The sequence below is a fragment of the Aptenodytes forsteri genome, unplaced genomic scaffold (genome assembly GCF_000699145.1).
Source record: "Aptenodytes forsteri isolate BGI_AS27 unplaced genomic scaffold, ASM69914v1 Scaffold41, whole genome shotgun sequence".
Classification (NCBI taxonomy): Eukaryota; Metazoa; Chordata; class Aves; order Sphenisciformes; family Spheniscidae; genus Aptenodytes; species Aptenodytes forsteri.
Genome location: NW_008796211.1, coordinates 882,757 through 903,806, shown reverse-complemented (window position 1 = coordinate 903,806; position 21,050 = coordinate 882,757). Strand labels below are relative to the sequence as shown.

At 36.8% G+C, this 21,050-nt stretch overlaps 1 protein-coding gene across 10 annotated transcripts in view; it reads left to right on the top strand.

Annotated features, from left to right (window-relative positions):
• MEF2C (myocyte enhancer factor 2C) overlaps positions 1 to 21,050 on the top strand; it is a 139,408-nt gene that overhangs the window by 114,795 nt on the left and 3,563 nt on the right. For all 10 annotated transcript variants that reach the window (XM_009288265.2, XM_009288264.2, XM_009288266.2 and 7 more), the window contains 3 exons: positions 12,584 to 12,756; positions 14,963 to 15,092; positions 15,965 to 16,100. In XM_009288265.2, coding sequence (XP_009286540.1) covers positions 12,584 to 12,756; positions 14,963 to 15,092; positions 15,965 to 16,100 — 439 coding nt within the window. The remainder of the gene's footprint in view (positions 1 to 12,583; positions 12,757 to 14,962; positions 15,093 to 15,964; positions 16,101 to 21,050) is intronic.

Here is a 21,050-nt window from a genome sequence, read left to right as displayed (position 1 = left end):
CATCATTCTTCACAAGAAACAGAGACCTCTGTGTTTTTTTCTATTTGGCATCTTAGAAGCTGGTAGCATGATCATGTGGTTTAATCTGTTGGGGTTCATATTTCTGGCCAAATTAGAACATTATGGATTTGCATTTTTCTTGAGTGTCCAAAAATAGCATATATTCAAAATAACATACTTGAAGAAGAGGAGTCTAAAGAGTTTCATTTCTGCCATTATAAAATGAAACTACTTTTGATTGCTAACACCAGGCCTCAGTTTCTGCACTACTTTAACAAATTACATTATAACAAATTACATTATAACTGCAATATCAGAAATGGAAAAAGATTAGTTAAGCCTGTGTTTTGAGAAGTATGTTATTTGGTTGGTTTGGATTATTTCAAGTAATAATCCTGAAATCATCCACAATTTACCTTGGGAGTCAACCCAAGACATAAATAGAACTTTAAAAAGCTGACTATTTCTTTATTACCCTACACAACTAAATACCGTTGCTGGTATTTTTAAGTTAAACCAAGGTTATCTCAGGTTTGTAACAGTAGAGTTGTTCTTAGTCAAACACTGATTGAATAGTTTCTATCATGTGATAGTAGCAACTGCCAACAAAATTAGAGTGAACTTCACATTTGGTATAGCTGCTAAATTATAAATACAGCACTATTCTCTCAAACCAAAGGCTTTTGATTGAAAGAGAGAACAAGAACTTTTTGGACCCAAATTGGTATGGTCTAAAACCATTCTAGCTTATCCCATAACTAATACGAAGGCTAAGTGACATGTTACCTGTTTACATAATAAACTATGTGAAGTTCCTTTAATTTTTAGGGACCATAGTCTTTAACAAAACCACTTAATAGTAACTTGACCATAAATAAATAATGTCTACAAAGTTTTAATTCAGCAAATTATCTGAACTCAAGTTTTATTCAGTGGCTCAATATTTGTGTTGAAAGCCTGATAAAAGATTAAAACTTTAAAAATACTTAAATAGTTTTAAAGTCAAAATACAACAGTATTGGGGGACGTCTTTCTTTGCATCTGTACTTTAAACTTTTGATTTTCAAACTGAGTTATAATTTTAGATTGAGTTATATTTTTCATTTTTTATGTGGCTTCCAGATTATGACATTTTGGATTTTATAACTAAGTTTCCTTTTGAATGGAAAAAGCCCATCTAAATCAACATAATTTCTTTACGTTTTAAACCAATATAAATAATAAAATCGAAGGAAAAATTCAATCTCAAGTTTTAAATCCAGGATGGGTATAACAAAAAATATACTTGCTTTAATTGTTTATTCACTTCCTGCAATTTCTTTATTTCACTATTTGATTTTTGTACTGCCTCCATCTTAACATTAGTATTAAACTAAAGGAGCAAGTTATTCAAAAGTACTTGAGACTCTACAAATGCTGTCAGAGGGCCTAAGTGCTTGTTCTTTTTAAATCAAGCATCCCCAAACTACCTTTAAACCTGTTCTTTAAAATCATTAGAAACTGAAAAGATCAGTAGTGCATTTTGAAAAATTCATCCCATGTCTTTTTAATAACTGAATCCCGTATTTACCTATAAATCAGCAGCTAGTCATTTCCTTCTGGAAATTCACCACAAGCTAACAGTTGGCTTCTGGTCTTCTGAGGGCTGAGGTCCTAGATCTGCCAGCCAATATCATAATTTGCTAGTGCTTTCCTGCTCCTTTTTCTTTTCTTGGTCATGTACTGACTGTGGGTGAATGTATTATATATTCTACCAGTATTTCAAGCCACATGGGAATACATGTAGTAGTACGGGTTTTTTAATTTATAAGCCCTCAGGGTAGAGACAATCTGGATTGCATCTTCTCAAAAAAAAGTGATTTACTAAAAAGAAGCAATCTGCCCAAATAAGCCTACAAGCAGTACCAAAAATAAGCAAGGATTTCAAAGGCACCTAGTTGAATTAGTGTCTTTTGAAACTATAAATATAAATAAACAAACTAATACTAAAAATAAAAAATTAAAAAATTAAAAAGTTACATAAATATTCTCCACTGTGCCCTGAAATCATGCTTGGCATAGTCAAGAGAAGATAATTCTTAGGCTACAAGTGTGGAATATGTTAAATAAACAAGTGAGCTTAGAACAATGATTCCTAAACCACAGTTTATGGGCAACCTGTTAGGACTGGCTTTGCCAGGGAGAGCATGGTAAGTCGTTGCCCTTCCCTTGTTACTCGATGAGTGCAGTCGCCCACAGACCTCTGATCCAAAGATTGGGCAAGATGCGGTGCAAAAGTATAGTAAACAATAGTTCCTGTCCAAGGAAGTTTACAGTCCAAAAGAAAGAACTTGCAGTCATTCATAACAGAGTTCGTGATGCAATAGTGCCAAATCCAAACAATAAGAAATCATAAATTGGCAGGTTGGCTTAAAACCATGGAGGGGCATAAGAAATGAAAAACACAACAGCTCTCCTCTTTTTCCACTCATATTATGCCATTTTAAGTGTTCCTTTTCCAAACTTTCCTCCATATAAGGAGGATATATTTTCTTTTTGTTTCAGTGTTTTAAGGGAAGTACCTACAGGTAGAGGATTTGTGATAAAGCAGGAAGAACACTAGAACTTGCTTGACAGCTCTAATACATAGTATGAAAGAAAGGGTCTATCTAACAGTACCTGAATTTCATATCTGCGTAGGTGATCAACACAGGCCTTTCCAAAATTAAGTCCTATTTCTGCCCTAAGCAACTGGTCTGTTTTATACAGTTTATTTGGACTCTTTTCATATGGTTAAAATCACATCAGTGAAACTTTAAGAATAAGTTTGAAAGGATAGATGCTGCTGTCCATGTAAAAATCAAAAATTCTTGCAATGGGTATCATGCAAATGTTGGATGTGTGTATTTTCAGCTAACTCATGTGACCTCTTACCAATTAAGAGGTCCACGTAAGCTCATTCTGAGTAGACCTCAGTGAAAATATGTGAAAATTTGGCCTTTATTAGGTTTCCATCAGTTGTGTTAGTGTTGACTTAGTAATTTATTTAGTTATTCTTTGTCTCATCATCTCTCTAATCAGCAGTGTCTCAATATTTGTATTTATAAAAAGACAGCTTCAAAGGATTGAAAGGGAGAAAGCCCTAAGTTCACATGTAATGAACAATTAAGTGAGTCATGCAAACTGTGGTTCTTTGTAAGTGGGATTTTAAAGACAGGCATGATTGACTTCTTTTCCTTTATGACAAGCGGTTTCAAATGCTCCTCAAGAATAATTTGGATTCTTTAGATAAAATCCTTTTCCTAGTGAAATCTGTGGGAATTTTTTGCTTTACTTCAGTGAGACAGGGATTTCATTGGGTTTTTTGTCTGTGCATTCTTGTTCATTAAGACACCACACTGTCTTCTGTTGCACGCTGCAATCCATATTCTTGTTCAGATTCAGAAAATACAAGAAGGCATTGCAAATTAGCAAACATCTGGATTTCATGCCTGTCCTGAGTCCTGAAAGAGATAGTTGATGCCTCCTGGATCTGGAATGCAGCAGTGACTTTGCTCTAAGAAGGAAAGCAAGAAATGCATTTAACCTCTTGAAGCTGGGACTGCAGCCACACGTGGAAGCTCCTGGCAGTATTAAGTTAATGTGACCCCTGCCCTTTAACTTTTAACATGATTCCCCAATTAAGATATTCAATCCATAGGTTCCATTTGTTTTCCAAACCTCTTGCAAGCTGATTTTTTCCTTTGGAACAGTCTCCCAGAAATAAAAACCAGAGGAGACAGGGAGGGCTTAGTTACTGATCTTTTCTTTGCAACTGCTTAAATTTCAAAACAAATCTAAGTAGTATTATCTATGTGCAAAACACTTTCCTTTTCTGCGTATATCTGTTCTAATAACATTGGTAAATATATATCATTTGTGTTTAATATATGTGGTCCTGAAACTTTCCTGACATTGAATTTTAAATTATTTGTTCTTCGTTTTTCAATAATTGTGCGTTTAACAAAAATCAACAATTTAACTTTAGCTACATGTTTATGGAAAAAAAAAATCTTAACACTTATTTCTAAAATTTCCTTGGGGAAGCAAGAAAGTACATTTTCAAATAAGGTATTAAGTTTATAATTGGAATTACTTCTTGTCTTGAAACATTTTTCATTAAAAAAGCAGGTTTCCCCCAAATGATAATTGATTTCAAACACCCAAAAAAGGAAATTATATGTCATCAGCAAATAATTTCTTAAAAGCAGATGATTTGTCAAAGGCTCTCACTCAGGCAGTCAGGAGGGGAAATAAGTCTTCTACCTTTGCCAGGCTCATATCTTTTTTCCTATATATCTTCAGAAAAGATTATATTTTTCAGTAATGTAGTTTTCCCTCTGACATAAGTCAGGTTTTTTTCCTTTCTTCTGACTCTAGAACAGTTCACATAAAAAAAAAGAAAAAATGCTGACTGTTTTTTGCATAAACAGGACTAGAATGGAGCATCTTTTCAGCTAGCATACAAGACGAAGGAAGATATATGCTCCTAAAATCCATTATTTAATTGCTTTACTGAAATAAGAATTAATTTATAATCACAAGAGATCAGCTAAGTCCTGAAAACATAGTTTGGAGAGCGGCTTATCTCAGATAGGTGCAGTCCAGATATCCAGATTTGTGCATCCTGCACATGTTAAGAGATCAGGCTTGTGCCACTTACTGCAAGATTTTCTGAAAAGCTGTTATGCAAGCTAAATTTCAGATAAGCACCACTGAAAACGACCCTCAATTTTTGGTGTTGACCTCTCCTAATAGACTAAACCTTAGTGTGGAAGATCACTGCATTCCTAGTGCAGAGCATGGACTAACCTTTGCAAATGTGGACAGTGAGTGAGGAGGGAGCACTACGCAAGGTCGGGGACATTGCACTGTGCCTGCTCCTCGTGGTAGCAGCTGCAGCACCAATGGCAGGGGCAGGGTAGCTGCTCTACCATGGTAAGCCACTTTGAAGTGACCGTCTGATCCCTGACATTTTGTTTGGGCCTTAAAAACTTATAGCACACAGGAATATGGTTCTGATGCTCATTGTGCAGTGCCCACATGTTTGAAATACAGTGGAGTAATATTCATAAAGCACAAAGCTGAAGACCACCATGTAATTTTCTTAAGTTATTTTTCTCAATAATTACAACTTAGTTACTGTGCTGATTAGGTGAAGCCTCAAGCCAAACAAGATAACTTGAAATACATGGGGTTTGAGAGGAGCATAGCTATTGATAAATAACCATGTTAGAACAAAATAGTGTTGTGGAAGTGGAAATAAATGAATCAATACAATCAGAAGTAAAGATATAGGAAAGAGAGTATTTCTGCATTAAAGCTATATGCTCTGAGATTCCTGAAATGAGGTGCCATTAAAGAATTATGAAAGCAAATAGTAAAATGCTATGATCAGACAAGATAAAAATATAAGCATACTAGCAATAATAACTGTACTGCAAAATCAAAAAAAAAACACAGGCAGGACCTGGATCATCTATTGCACTGTTTCTTTGCTGAGCAAAAAAAGGAGGAATAAGGATGATCATCCTTGAAGAAGGAGGAGCACTCGCCCTTCTCTCACTGTAGAATTTGCAACAGACCCCCCACTGCCTGTGTGATACACCCCTATTCCAAAGGTTGCAAGGAGGGAGTCCAGAGATGTGCTGAAATATCTGCCTGCAGCTTGGGAAACCTAATTGCAGTAAGAAATGTTTCAAAGGGTTGCTCACGGTTCCTTATGTGGGTAGCCACAGGCTAACTCTGTAGACAGTCAGGTGCCACCTTTACATTTATTTTATTAAGGTGTGAACTCCTAGACTAAAGTGGGAGAATACTTAGTGCAAAAACTACTTTAGAAACATTTAAATATGGATCTTATTATAGCAACGAAACATAACCGCAGTGTTGGTGATCAGGTTAGTTTGCCATGTACTTAGTTATGCACTTGACTCAGCAGTGAAGTATTTGCATGAAGTGTAATGGTCTGTGATACACAGGTCAGGTTTCTGTTCTCATAGTCTTTCGTTCTACATCTAAATAAACTCATCTATTTCTCCATTTGGCTGAAAAGCATCTCAGATTTCTAGCCTCCTAGATACATGGCATGTCCTTAGATTTCCAGAAGTGTGTTTTGCAATGTGGTCCGTGTTGTCAAGTGGCCAAAGAGCCACTTCTTTACTTTCAGCTTCTGCCTGAGAAGCATCATCTCTGTCCTGAAGGAAATCTGAGACCAGTGGCTGCAGTATGGGATACATGTGCCCTTTTTCAGCCATAGCTGTGTGCACCTGCAAATACTCCACATAGAGTAGATTGTAAGGATCTTCCAAATTTTATACGGCACTAGCCAAAGGGTTAGAAACAATTTTGACTACTTCATCCATGTAAACAGTTCATTAAGGTAGCTGACAGTACTCAACATGAAGATTTGAAGAGGAAGAGTTGGTTTTTAATTCTTTCATGATGAGGAACATGCTGCCAGGACACCCTGGGGGCTGGGGGCAGCTGGGGGCCGGGAACAGCGGGGGCTTCTTGAGGGTGGCAGGGCAGGGCTTCTCAGCCAGGACCCATCCCACCACCCCAGCCAGGGAGCAGGGCAGGCGAGGGGGCAGCCGGGGGCAGACCCAGCCCCAGGCATCAGGCACCTCCATGGGGATGGGGATGGGCCAGGATGTCAGCCCATGGGTGGGGGTCTGGATCGGGCCTGGTGAGGGGAACCATAAGACTGGTTAGAGGACTGTTAATGACACTAAAGATGAGATTTAGCAGTAAGACCCATACTGTCTCAGTGTGGAGGGTCTGAGCCTAAGTACTTGAAACAGCCCGGGGACATAGCAAAACTGAAAAATGTGAGCCACAGAAGAGAGAAGTCACTTTCTTCGTAATATACTACAAATATAAGTAGATCACACACACAGTTTTCCTTGGGAGATTTGATGAGACCGTTTACCTCCGCTGCAGTGGAAGCAGTGGAGACTTGCCTGGTTTCCAAAATGAGATCTCACTAACACCCAGAATCGTGAAATGGAATGCACAGTGTAACCTTTATCTTTGTGCAGTCCTGGTGCAGGTGGCCCTCCATGTACACCTAAATTGCCCACAGTATTAGCAGTATTTTAGTGATTCCCAAATACTGTCTTTCTTCCCAGCACAGGACAACTGTAGTGCCATTACAGCCCTTTACATAGCTTTAGACTTAAAGAGGAAGAATTTCCCATTAACAGTTATACAACCTACGTGGAGATAATGAGTGAGTTAGAGAGAGACCTAGATATCAACTTAGTCTTATATTGTTGTAGGAATCTCTACCTTTTTGTTTACATTATTTCTAAATGGTTGGTTTCTAAAAGTATAACAAAGAGTTTTTGAGATAGTTTTCTCCTCATTCTCTTCCCATTCTTCCAAACATCTATGCGTTCACAGCACTTTCATCCTATTTCAGTCCAAAAAGCAGCTGATATTTCACAAGATGCTTGAGAATTCTTTCACACAAAGTCAGTAGGTTTTATATACCACATCTGTCTGAGTTGGCTCCCAGTAATTCACTAAAGAAGGTCCATTAGTCTAATGTTGTGGGAATGGGCAGCTGCTTTAACGTAAAGATTTTCTTTTTTCTGGGGTGAGCATATCTGCAGCTTGGTTTTCTTTTACCACTTGCAGTTAGTAGAGGTCATGTACTGTGAAATGACTAGCATGCAACATGTGAGTAAGAACCTTCAATTATCCCTTTTAAAAATTATGTTTAGGTGAACACCGGTACAGCTTCCTGGCATCAGTGCTTTATTGTTGGTATCTATTTTGTTTGGGTGGTAAACCATAGCCTGTTCCAACAGTGTGTATGCATTAAAAAAAAAAATTTGCACATAAGATGTAAGAGAGGAAAGGAAACCTTTCATTGCCTTTTAATTACTATTAGGAATGATTACCTTTCCTCCAGAAAGTAGGAAAATGAACGGAGTAAAGAGTGCCAAACTGGCTGTAAATTTAGCAGAATTTCTATTACTGCATTGATTCTTTTATATATACATATATTTTAAAGTGGAGGTAAATTGTAGCATAGTTGGCTCTCATGTTTATATAGATTTATTCTAAATTTAACTTTTTTTTTGAGAGGCTTGGTGGTCAGTCATAATGTCATATATATGGGATGTGCATTTAACATAACCCAGTAAGAAGCAGGAATCCTGCATGAAATGGAATGTAAATATTCTTCTTGGAAGAATTATGATAATTTCCACAAGTAAGAGCATGCACTTTTTGGAAGCTTGAAATGACCATTAATATTTATTGAAATTCCTTCAAGAATTTGAAAGCTCTTTTCCTATTACAATTAATGGGAGGTAAGCATCCCAGGTTCCTAAAGATCTTGTAAATTCTCAACCCATATGGTCAGTGAAAAGCATTAGGGTAAATGAAAGAGAGATCAAAGAAAGGACATATAAATTGTGTGTCTTGTTCTTCGTTCTTCTAGGACTACCATAGAGGTTTTTTCATTCAGTATATTTTTGTATATTTGAAATCACAAATTAAAAAAGAAACAAGTAGGGACACGACAGGTTCAGAACTTCAAGAAATCAAAATACAAAAATTTTCCAATTTTTCAAGGCTTAAAGACTTTGAATCATGACAATGCTGTTCAAGAATGTTGAGACATATGGAAATAAATTATTCTTTCCTCATGTGTGTTACCTTAACACGTGGAAAGTTTCCTGGCTTAAACGCTCAGTACAGAATTATTGCCCTAACTCTGAGAATATCAAGAGTTGCAGCCACTTTGCAACCACTATAACACCAGTGACCAAAACTACATGTAAGGTACAGGTGTTACTAATGGGGGATGAAAGAAGAGAAGTAAACTTTGCTCTCTGTCCTGTCCTGAATAAACTTGTGCCCTGCTCGTACCGTTAAATTCTTAAAACATGGAAGTGACCGTTTAAGATAGCAGTACGTGAATTTGTAACGTAGTTCAAATCGTAGTTTTCCATGAGTAAATGATTTTTTTTTTAATAATTCTTCTTGACTGACTAACTACTGGTGCCCAAAAATAACTTTTCTGGATGTTTTTAAAAAGTGATATTGCAGGGATTAATCATGCAGTCTGTACTTGGGACAGAATTCCTTCTAAAGTCAATGGCACTTGTGCCTAAATGCAGAATGTGGGAACATGCCCAAGAAGAGCATTCTATGCTCAGAGAGCATTTGTCTTTATATTCTGCCATTAGTCCAAATACAAAGTCTGTCACTGCATTTCATGACACTAGTTCTGTCTAGAAACAAGCTCTTTTCCATGTAAAATATTTTTACTCTTTCAAGTCAGTATAACAAACAACACGAGGAAAAATAATTTTCTCTGAAAACTTCTTGAATTGAAAATGCTGTAAATTTACAAATTCTGACATATGCCCTTTAAAACTTGTGCATCTACTGTTTTTATTTTCATTATACATTACAAGTTATATCCGTAATGTTTAAAAATGTTCTATTCCAGCAAAAATATGGCTTTTAACCAAATAAAAATGTAAAGCCAACTTGCTCTAAAATCCATCTGTTTTTCATTCTCTTATAATCTATAATCAGGAAATCCATTCATACATGACATATAATTTTTGCACTTTCAAGTGGATAGTGGAATGCGATGTTCTGCATACAGTCACATCTAAATTGATAATTGTCCAGGCAGAGTGTAATTTTAAACTATAGGATGAAGGAAGGTTTAATTTGTACATTAGAAGTCATACATTTTTTTGCCTCTGAATGTAAATGAGGCCATTCTCTTCGGTGGATTTATCTGAAGGTGGGACAGCTGCCTCAGAGCAGGCCACAGCTTTCTGAGTAAAGAGGATACGGTTTAAAGAGCTGGTTTAAATGCAGACTCTTCTTAACTGTAAACCGCATGCATGCATTCATCATTGATTTTCAAATGACGGGTTTCTGTATCATTGGTTTAAGGTCCACAGTCTTACATTCCTGAATCCACATTATACCAAAAGAAACAGTTTGGTGCCTGGAAAGAGGAATGGTTATTATATGGCTCCAAAATGCTAGCTGGCATAATATGCCATGAACAGCAGAAATCTACTGGTAAAGAGAAGATTGCAGTAGTTCTTAAAAATAATTTTATGTTCTAAAAATATAATTGTAAGAAATGTCATCACTGTTCAAAATATTTTACATCAGTAGGTAAATAATATAAAGGTCAGACGAAAGTTTCTGAAGAGTAAAGTTTTATACAGATGCATCCTTTCTCTTAAATTTTAACAGTAAATTATATTAAATAAAGCTTACATAGAAAACGGGAGTTCTTTCTTGTAAGGGTTTCTATTCTCTGAAAATCACAACTATAGAAACAAACGTATAGATTACAGTGCATGCTGTTGCATTAAATATTTTCATTTGTATATCATAGAACTAAAAAAAATACACAGCTTCATTTTCAGTCTCTGAACAAATGGTTGTCATACAACAGATTTCACAAGGCAGTTTTACTTCCTGTTGGTAAAATAGCTCCTGTATGAAACCAGCACCAGAGAAACTCTACTTTTGTTTCAGTTTCTTCTGTTGATCACTTCACCACGTCATTAGTTTTTCTGTATTGTTTGTAAAAGATCAACTTTTAAAAGGCACTCTAATTTCTGTAAGAAAATATTGTTGTATATGCAAAATGCCCCTTCAAATTTCACCATCTCTAGTAACACATAGCATTAATTAGAGCATAATATGTAGCAAATGCATGTTGAGAGCAATTGTTCCTGTAAAAAAAAAGCCTGCTGACACAAAATGGAAAATTCTTGACAGTGTTCTGCTATTTTAGCTTGATAAGTGTAAAATACACTTTTTTTCATTAACACATTTTATCTCACTAACTGTAAGATATTATTGAGGAAATAAACAACAAGATTAACTATGAAAAGTATTTTAATACCAAATCTCTGAAGTGATCTGATTGCTTCTAAATTTTCATCTTAATTCCTTTTTGCAAAGGCTTGGGAGATCATGAGAATAAAAAGCATGAGAATAAACAAGCCAGGCCAGACCTGTGACTAAAGGTACCTCACAAATATGGAAGTCAAGCACTTTGTGATACTTTTCCTGTGTCCTAAGCCTAGTGTTCGCAGTTCAGGGTCTTCCAGAGCTTGAAGTGGTGGGTTTGTATTTAATAGCCTTTGAGAGATCTTTTTTTTCCATGGATTTGCTGATCTGATAAATACAATTAGCTGATGTGCTTGTGGATTAAAAACATGATATAATGTTAGTCATACTTGGACTCACTTCATTATCCTAACTAGAAGACAGATTCACTCTCATGTACTATCATTTTTGTGCCCACCTCATAGACTTATCAAATTTAGTTCCATTATCCCTTCATGTCCTTTAGGGCTGTAAACCCCATTTCATGTGTGAAAAAAGTGAGATACTCAGTTCTTCACTGACTTTGGGTCTACAAGGGCAACTTAAAGGTCCAGGGCTTCTAACTCACAGGGCTCTGCCACACTCACGAGCTCATCTTCCCACACTATTTCTAGGTTGTGTGTTGCAGCTTGCGAGCTGTGAATGAAAGATGAGCACAGAACAGAAAGTCTCCCCTAGCACTTGTTTTCTTGGTATTTATCCATGGAAGTTTTATCTTTCTGTACTGGTTTTCATGCTATTCCCGCTCTATGACTGGGCAATTTCTGTATCTCTCTTGAGCCTGTGCAGACAGAATTTCAAGGCTACACTAAAAAGTCACCTCTTTCCCCAGACTTTGTGTGGGTAAGAGGTGAAATTAGGCGGATGAAATAGGAAGGTCTCATTTTTAGTGGAATGGTAGGTCAGTAACCTTACGGATATACAGTTGTCAGTACTACGTGGTGAGAGAAGGAAACCCTTTTCTGAAAAAGGCAAATGAAGCATTTGCCTGTCAGAATTGTTCCTGGGGCCTGCAGAAAGCAGCAGAGAGATGAAGATGAAAGATACGGTGGTATTTTCCAAATAAGGTTATGCTCTTGCTCCCATTGACTTTAGTGTTGACAGAATCAGGTCCAAAAAGTGTGGTGAAAGAGAGCCAAAAACATTTAAGAATCTTCCTAGTCCTCCCCCTGCCTTTTCTGGAAATTATAGCCTTGCAATACTCATCCTTTGTTTAAAAACAAAACAAAATCATGACCTGGAAAGGGCTGAGTCAGGCAAGGCAGAATCCTCTGTAGTTGTCAAGAAAACACAGCATAGCTTTGACATTTTTTAAGCCATAAGATTGTCTGACTTTTCTGATTCTCTTGTAAGGCAAACATTAGATCTTGGCTGCTTTGGCTGCACAGTATATTGTGCTATATACCATAGTGCTGTAAACAGAGTCGTATAATCAAGTTAATTTCAGCACATCACTGAGATGTTGGCTGCCATGAGAGAACGCATTTTAAGACCAGTTGTCCCAAATATGGCATGTGTTGTATTTTCCTATAAAGATACATTACAGGACACAGGTATTTAGCTTGATTTTTTTTATTTGACATTTTTAGTGTTCAGTCTTAAGAAATACATTGTAGTTTATAATCATTCTCTCTCTTTTTTCTTTTCTTTTCTCCTTTTTTTTTTACCTAAACAGGAAATGGATATGGCAACCCCCGCAACTCACCAGGTCTGCTGGTCTCACCTGGCAACTTGAACAAGAATATGCAAGCAAAGTCTCCACCTCCAATGAATTTGGGAATGAACAACCGTAAACCAGATCTCCGTGTGCTTATTCCACCTGGCAGCAAGAATACAATGCCATCAGTGGTAATGCATTTTCAAAGCTTTTTTTTGTCTCCTTCAGATAAGAGATATTTAGGAATTTCAAGGCCTGCTCAAGCAACTAAAATCAGCAGAATAACATTCCATATTCTTGCTTGTTTGGTCTTTCTGTCTAACCTTAAGGTTTGACATCGAGCTGGGGATGTAGGCAAAGCCTGTTCGATTGCTTTTATGAAGTCATATTTACTTCCTCCCTTTTTTCTGTTGAGTTGCAAAATAGGAACTGTGTCCTGCACAGTCTAAACTTCTGCACTCTCTTTCCTAGTAGCTGGAAGAGCCTTTCCTGGATTTGTTATAAAGGCTGAATTCCTAACCTACTATGTTTTTCTTAAATATTTAGCCACACAGACTCTCAGCAGATGGCAGATTAACTACAAATAAATTAATTTGAACTCTATCACTCTGAGCTCCAAAGGCCAAATTCTGTAATCATAAGAGGTAGTAAATAGATAGAGCAGGATAAAAAGGAGCATGAAACTACTGTATCTCTTGCCAGGATTAACAAAATTTAGGCAGGCTATTATTCTAGAAGGTTGAATCGTGAAGGTGTCATGTGCGTATCTTGTAGTTCCCTTATGGAAGTCGGTTAGTGGTTGCAAGTAAATCTTTCATGAGTGATTTAACATTAAAAGTGAGCTTAATTTAAAAAGGATCTTGATGGTAAATTTAAGTGACACTCTAAACACATTTTTCCATTATGTAACAGACACTATTAAAACAACTTCCAAGTTGGCTACTTCAGCTTGACGCATAATAAATTAACTTAGAACATCAAACTAAAAGCCCCCATAAATGTGATGCTGCCTTCTGAGAGAAAAAGTAACAAATAGTCTCCTACAGGGCAATGCTCAAAGTCGACCAAGGCAGTGACAAGCTGTCTGCATCAAATGATTTATTCCAAGGACCTTAAAACTGATACTTTCCAAGGGATTCTGTGAATGGTCAGGTCTCCTGAAACCAGGTATAGCAACACAGTCTGCAGCCACTGGGGTTGTGGAAGAAATAATGAATTCTTAGAGAAAGTGTTGTGCTGAAAACTGGATAGATTGTCCTCGCAATTGAGACAAACATCCCATTAGAAGGACAAAGAAGAGATCTATGAAGTGTTATTTTTCCAAATTATGCTCAGAAAGTGTTTAATTTGCTGACCCTATCAGAGGAAGCTATTCCATAGGCTAGAAATCTGCATCCTGGTAAATATTTATATTCACTAATTTTTAATGCTCCTTTCCTATGCACTCAGTCTGAGGATGTTGATCTGCTTCTGGTAAGTGGTAGTGATGTTCATCTTAATAACGAGGAAAAGAAAATCAGTTCTTTTGTATGATTGATACTTGTGTAGGTGAAGTGTTGGTTGAAATAAAATGGAAAACCTTACCTTAACTGTTTTGTAAACAAAAAGGTCATCGTAAGTTTTGAAATATAGCAATATGGAAGGCCAGGTGCAGTTGTTGCACATATTCAAATTATGCATGCTAGAATAAAGCTTTCTTGTTGCTGGTGCTTTGAGAGCCCGTAAACTTGTACTGTTGAAGATGGCGCAGCCTTATGGCATTTTTTTGGTGGCTCTCTGGTCATTTTATCCTGCCACTCACAGGATTAGAGTTCTCTAGTGCAATTTTTACAGTGCAACATCTAGTGCCCCGGAGTTAAAGATAAACGTGTAACTGCTGTGCTACCTAACGCTCTTGAAGTTTGTTGTATTGCACAAAAACGAAGTAGTCAGAGCACCATCTGCTGGTAAGAGTTCAGTGTTCAGCAATCTCGGGGTGCCCCTCACTTTCAAAGCATGAAATCCAGTAGGGCTGGGTTTGGGTTTTTTTCTTTCGCCCTTTTTTTTTTTTTCCTTTTCATTTGCATGAAAAGGAAAACAATGGGAATAGAGTTTACATATTTCATTAGTTTTTCACACGATCTGTTATTCTACCCACAATAAAAGCAATCTTACTTGTTACTAGTTCAGTTACCTAGGAGATACTGATGTAATGGGTTACTATGGTGACAACTGGTCTCTTGAAGGCTTGTAAATGATAGGGTTGGCAGAGTTCATAAAAGCCACATGTTAAATGATTAGTTTTCTAGAAATTTGTATCAGCCTGTATTTCTCATGCACAAAACATACCCAGAAAGCTAATACACTCAACTGACTTAAAGCTAGTCAATAATATGTTTATTTTACTTACTTTAAAAGAATCAGAGGATAAATAACTCCCAGTCTGCTCAGTCATTGGCTACTCCAGTGGTTTCCGTAGCAACTCCTACTCTACCAGGGCAAGGGATGGGAGGATACCCATCAGCCATCTCAACAACATATGGTACTGGTAAGTATGGGTGCAAGACGTAAAGGGTGGGGGAGGGAGCAAGATGCTGACAAATGTCTATCTCAGTTCTAATGAATTAGCTCATGTTCGACGGGAGAAACGGAAAAATTCATAGCTGATATGCTTTTGCACTACATTTACCTATTCTGTATCTGTCACTAACTTGAGACATACCTATTTAAAAGTTAGCTATGTTGTTCGAATGGAAAACTGCTTTGATAGCTTTCTTTCATTGGCTTTAATAAAAAATGTAACTTAAAAGACATTTCTTAATCCTCTTAATATCACAGGTAATTTCATGTAGTTGAGTGCACCTTCCTAAAGCCATATGGGTGGTGGGAGCAAGTAGCTTCACTGGCTTCAGAACAGAGTGGGCTATCACATAGTTACCTGGGAGAGACTAGGAACGAAGGCTCAGGAGATCCTTTCCAGTTGCCGTTGCACATTGCTGCTGTATAGAGCATGCTGGCGTACAGATCCAACGCTCTCGGAGAAGACGTGTGTTGTTCAGACACAGGCTGCCTGCTGGGTTCTGCAAGAAAGACTGTAACCGAAATATTGTTATGTTTTTCAAGTCTTTGACTCTGTGAGAATGCATCTGTAGTTATGGTGGATATACAGGCTAAGAATGCTTTGGATCTTCCAGATCCAGAAAAGCCCTGCTAAATTACAGATTAATTATTAGTGCATTATTTGCTCCCAAGTTAATGAGTTGAGGAAAGAGGAAGGTCTACTTTTTCTGCTGCAACTTAATGTGATTGGTGTAATTAAAAGGCTTATAAGGTGACATGAAAATTACAATGCTAGTTATTGTTTAATTGCTTCCTCTTTAATTCTCTTTTAATTATTGTCTTTTCTGTTTTCAAATCTAGAATATTCTCTGAGTAGTGCAGATATATCATCTCTCTCTGGGTTTAATACAGCCAGTGCTCTTCATCTTGGTTCTGTGACTGGCTGGCAACAGCAACACCTACATAACATGCCACCATCTGCCCTCAGTCAATTGGGGTAAGCAGTGTTTTCTTTATTTTATTGTTCTACAGCGACTTCAGTCTCCCCAGTAATCCCAAATCTGAAATATATCAAGACAACGTATCAGCACATATTAACTATGTGTAAGAGCTCCATTTCCCAGAACTGGAACTACGTATTTCATGAAAAGTTTGCTAGGTAGCTACAATGAAATATTCTGTGTCCATGACATTTTCTCAGTAGTGTAGTAAAGACTACTGTTCATGTTTTACTCTTTATTTCTTTAAATAGCATTTTATTTCACTACTAAAGACCAAACTAAACACTTATATTGTGCTGTTGCTGTATTTTGCTATTTATGCTTTTTATTTCCAGTTACTGTAGCACAAACATTTACAGTAAACTTGAAAATTTTCTAAATATTTTTAATCAAGTAAGAGTGACCATAATGATTTGACCTGAGATTAAGCCTTAACCTTATATAATAATCACATACTCCCTTCTGCTCAGCTCTGACATTCAAGTTTTGTTTCTTTGGAAATGTTTTCTACAAGCAAATAACATAATTAGGCCTAAGAACTGTAAGCCCACAAAACTCATTTGATTTGCCTATGTTGAGGAGGATAGGTATTCATGCCCTCTAGTGGCTAATTTCAAGACATTTATTCAAGATTGGTGAAGCACACTGCTAAATCATTTCAGGATTTTTAGAAGTGTGAAAATTCACACAGGGAAGTCACCTAATGCATTCTTGAAAAAACAACCTATTGGCTCATTGAAGTGAACTTGAATATAATTTTCAAAAATCCTGGTATCCGCAGTTTCTATTGAGTAAGACCGTAGGCATTCACCAGCACGCCACATGTAGCCTGAGGTATGGCTAGACATGTTTGAATTTTAAAAGTTTTCATTATAAAAATAGAAGCTGAAAACAGCTGGAGTGTATTTATGAGGAGAAATTTAATTCACGTGCATTTGAAAAGTAAACTCCTTTTTTTTTTTTCCAGAAAGAGGTGTTGCACATATGCACTAATTTTTTTTCAAGATGGTTGCCATAATGTGAAACTATTTAATACCATAAATGTGGCTTAAACTTCAAAATACTCCTTCTGATTTATCTGACCACTTTTTGTAACTTACTGTAATTTCTTTACCATGTACAGACGGTTTGGGTTTTTAAAGGACAGCTATACAAGTGTTTCAGAGAAAACAAAAATTTTTAAACCTCATTTCTATATAAATGAGCATATATAGATACTAACTACATAAAAACATACAACTGAAGTAGTTGCTGTGCTAGAAAAAATAGCCTTAATACCTTTGTCTTACGCTTCTTCTATTTTCTTTTTGAGTTTGCACTGTTTCTGGGGCAACATTCAGGCTAACTGTACAACTAAAGACATAAAGTCTCAAATAAATTGAAAACTCATATGTTAGATATCAATGTATAGCCTTACAATAAGCTGATTGTTTTCAGTGGTGTACCAAAGAATGTAATAAGGCTATTTGGTTAACCAAAAAAGTATAAATTAAATCCTAAACTAACTACATGCCTTTTCAGATATGTCACACATCGTCATCTGTTTCTAATTCATATCACAGAATGTCGAAGTGTAATGGCTGTGGCTGGTGGAGTACATTCTGAGTTGCTACTTTTATTATTATTCTTTCAGTGATTTGTAAATGAATTCAGCTATGAAAGCTGCTTCACTGACAGTTCTGGAAAAGTATTCTATCTCTGCAGAAAATCATAAGCATTTCTGTATTTTATTTCAGTCACTGAGTTCTACATGCAAAAGCACCTGTGCTAACTTTTGGATTATTTGAAAAACTTGAAATTATACAGAACACATACAGTCCATGTCAACCTGAGCTAGAATTTGCAGGAAGATTAAAAAAATAACACAAAATTATAGTCATCCCCAGGTATTTGAGAAGATACATCTAGAAAGGGTTTGACAACCCAAATCCCTATGCTGAGTGAGGTCACATACTGGAAAGATTTGGCAACTGTGAGATGTTTGTTGGTAACAATAGGCTGTAAAGACCTGTGAGAAAACAGAGTTACTGGAAGAGACATACTAGTTCTCCAGCAGGTTTTGTTTTTCACCGAAGCCTAAAGGTGAAAACCAGCTCTGCTTCCTCAATGCGTGGCAGAAGAATATTGTTAGTAATAGAATAGGATATGGTTAGACGTATTAGCTTGCTCCAGATAAGTCCCCAACAATTTCAGCAGCGCTGCCAGAACCATCTTTAAGATAACTGGAGAAGATCTCTACAGCCTAACTCTTAGCTCTTCATGTTGACTTTGCAATTAGCAACCGTACTAGTGCCAGTGGGCTTGAGGGCAAATACCTGAGGACGTGGGAGTAGTTCACTTTCCCTGTCTGCGCCGCTTTTGGCCTTTCGCTGAGCCTAGTGAATGAGAGAACAATGTAGAGCCTATTTTGATATGACTGGGACATTAAACCAAGTCAGACTTTTCAACTTTTTAGGTTAAAAAGCAAAATAGTACTTCTACGGTCTTTTAACTAGGTCTACGTTTGGAAAAAATACACACAAATTCTATTGAAAATCAATCGCTCCCAAAACTTTGGGATTTTGTCTGAATATTGCTGCAATGTCTCTTACAGAGAGGGTTACTGCGTATTTAACATGGACCAAAGAGTCTACCAGAAGTTAATTGCTGCTAACCAGAAGGGAAGTCCATTCCAAACTTTGAAATAAATGATCTAAATTTTTTAGGCACAAGTCCATTATATGGAAAATGTTCTCTTTCATCCATATTTCCCAGTCTAAGAGAGAATCTTTTCTTCCTTAAGTATCAACCACAGGTGAAATTTTGGCTTTCCTAAAATGTAATTGCAAACATAGAAACAGTATTTCTTCTGAAGAATCTTCAGTATAGATAATTTTTTACGTAAAAGAAGTTTCTCCAAACTTCTACCTACCTGAACAAAAAATTGTCCAAATTCATGCATACTGTTGACTTGTTCTGCGACTCTTACATAGCAAGCTTATTAGCAACGATTAATTTTGATTAGGTAATAGCCATAGCTAGATACAGGCAAATATTCTTCATTGATCCATTTTTACTGAAGAATTTAGATGCAGTGACATCATGTTTTGTGAATTTGTATCAGTCCTGCCAGCTTCTTTGTTTTGAATAAAAGGCTTATATATTTAGGATTGAGCCTTTTTTCTTATGCCACCATTGTAAATAAGATGTTCCAGTGATTCAGTTTCATTTAGAAATTTCTTTTTAAAGTGTAGACCTTAACGTGTGAGAGCTAATCAAAATATCTTGACACAGAAATTCTTACTCTGCTTTTACATTGATCAAAAAATAGGAAAAAACAACTTTGCTTTTACCTAAAAGAAAAACAGAGGGGAGGGAGGAAGGTTGCATTGCTAGCAAGTCAAAGATATCCTCTATTCTCCTAGTTACAGACTAGCACATAACTGAAGTTACACAACTAAATTTTGCAGTGAATTTTCAATGGTTCCTTATATATATTTATGGGGAAAAATTATATGAAGTGAGGAAGTAAACAAGTTTAGAGAAGCAAGTGTGGGCATAAAAGAAAAGGTATGTGAGGCTCTTTCTTCCTTCAATAGACCGCTTTCTCCCTCTGTAAAAACCTGTCTGGTGCATGTTCATGTCCTCACTCACCACCTACTCAGACCTGCACTTCTCTCTGTGCATGCTGAGCTTCCATACCCGTTGGAGGTTCGAATAGGTGGAGACACACACAGAACTGATCTCACTGGCATCAGCAAGGACTAAACCCGCTTGCAAGCTCGTTGCATCCTGACTTGCTTCCCACCTCTTACGCAGCAGGGCTGTGTAGTTGTTCAGTGTTGAACCCAGATAGGAACCAGCATTTCTCCCATGTGGCTGTTGTATTCTAAATAAACATCACGTTTTCGCTATACTGGTCTCAATAGGAACTGCTGTGTAAAATCAAAACATTAATTTTCTTCATTGTCCCCATAAAATGAAAAGTTTTCATACAATATATGGAAAAAGGTGATTATGTCAACATGAGTGGACTGCACGGCACTTATTGAGTGCTTAAAATGACAGACAATCCTTTGAAGTCGTTTCCTTTATTTTCTCTGTGGATTTTCCATATTCAAAACCTGTTTGTTTTCCAGTGAACTTAGTGTAGGTTTCAAATGATGAAAATAGGGCATGGCTGGACCAAAATTACATAATTATCTGAAGCAACAGTGTAAAATATACATTGATACCTATAGATACAAACAGCTGTTTCTACACTCACACACACGCATGCACGAAAAGAAATAATTTTGTAGCAGACAGAATTCTCATTTTTTATAATACAGTTTCTATTCAAAACAGAGCTCAATCCTCTGTTTAGAGTACGGGTCTAAAGACTGCACCTAAGTATGTACTATTTCACCATTCACATCTATGTGTAACAGTAGGTTTTCCTTGTAATTGGCCATTTTAGCTTACATGAGAGTCTCCTAAAAATGTTTCAGAAAATTTTAATGAGATAATGTAAATTATAGTCACCAAAACCCAGATATTAAAATTGAGAAACAGTTTTAGCAGAAAAAGGCTATATTTAAAAAGAAAAATTTGAGTGATGACTGTTGTGGTTTAACCCGGCAGGGAGCTAAACACCACACAACCGTTCGCTCACTCCCCTCCCCCCCAGTGGGATGGGGGAGAGAATTGAGGGAGAAAAGAAAAAAGAGTGGAATTTGTGGGTTGAGATAAAGACAATTTAATAGGAGTGAAAAGGAAGGGAAAATAATAATAACAATAATGATGATAAAAGAATATACAAACTAAGTGATGCACAGTGCAATTGCTCACCACCTGCTGACCAATGCCCAGCCTGTTCCCGAGCAGCAGACCCCCAACAATTTTTCCCCTAGTTTGTATGCTGAGCATGATGTCATATGATACGGAATGTCCCTTCGGTCAGTTGGGGTCCGGCTGTGCCACCTGTG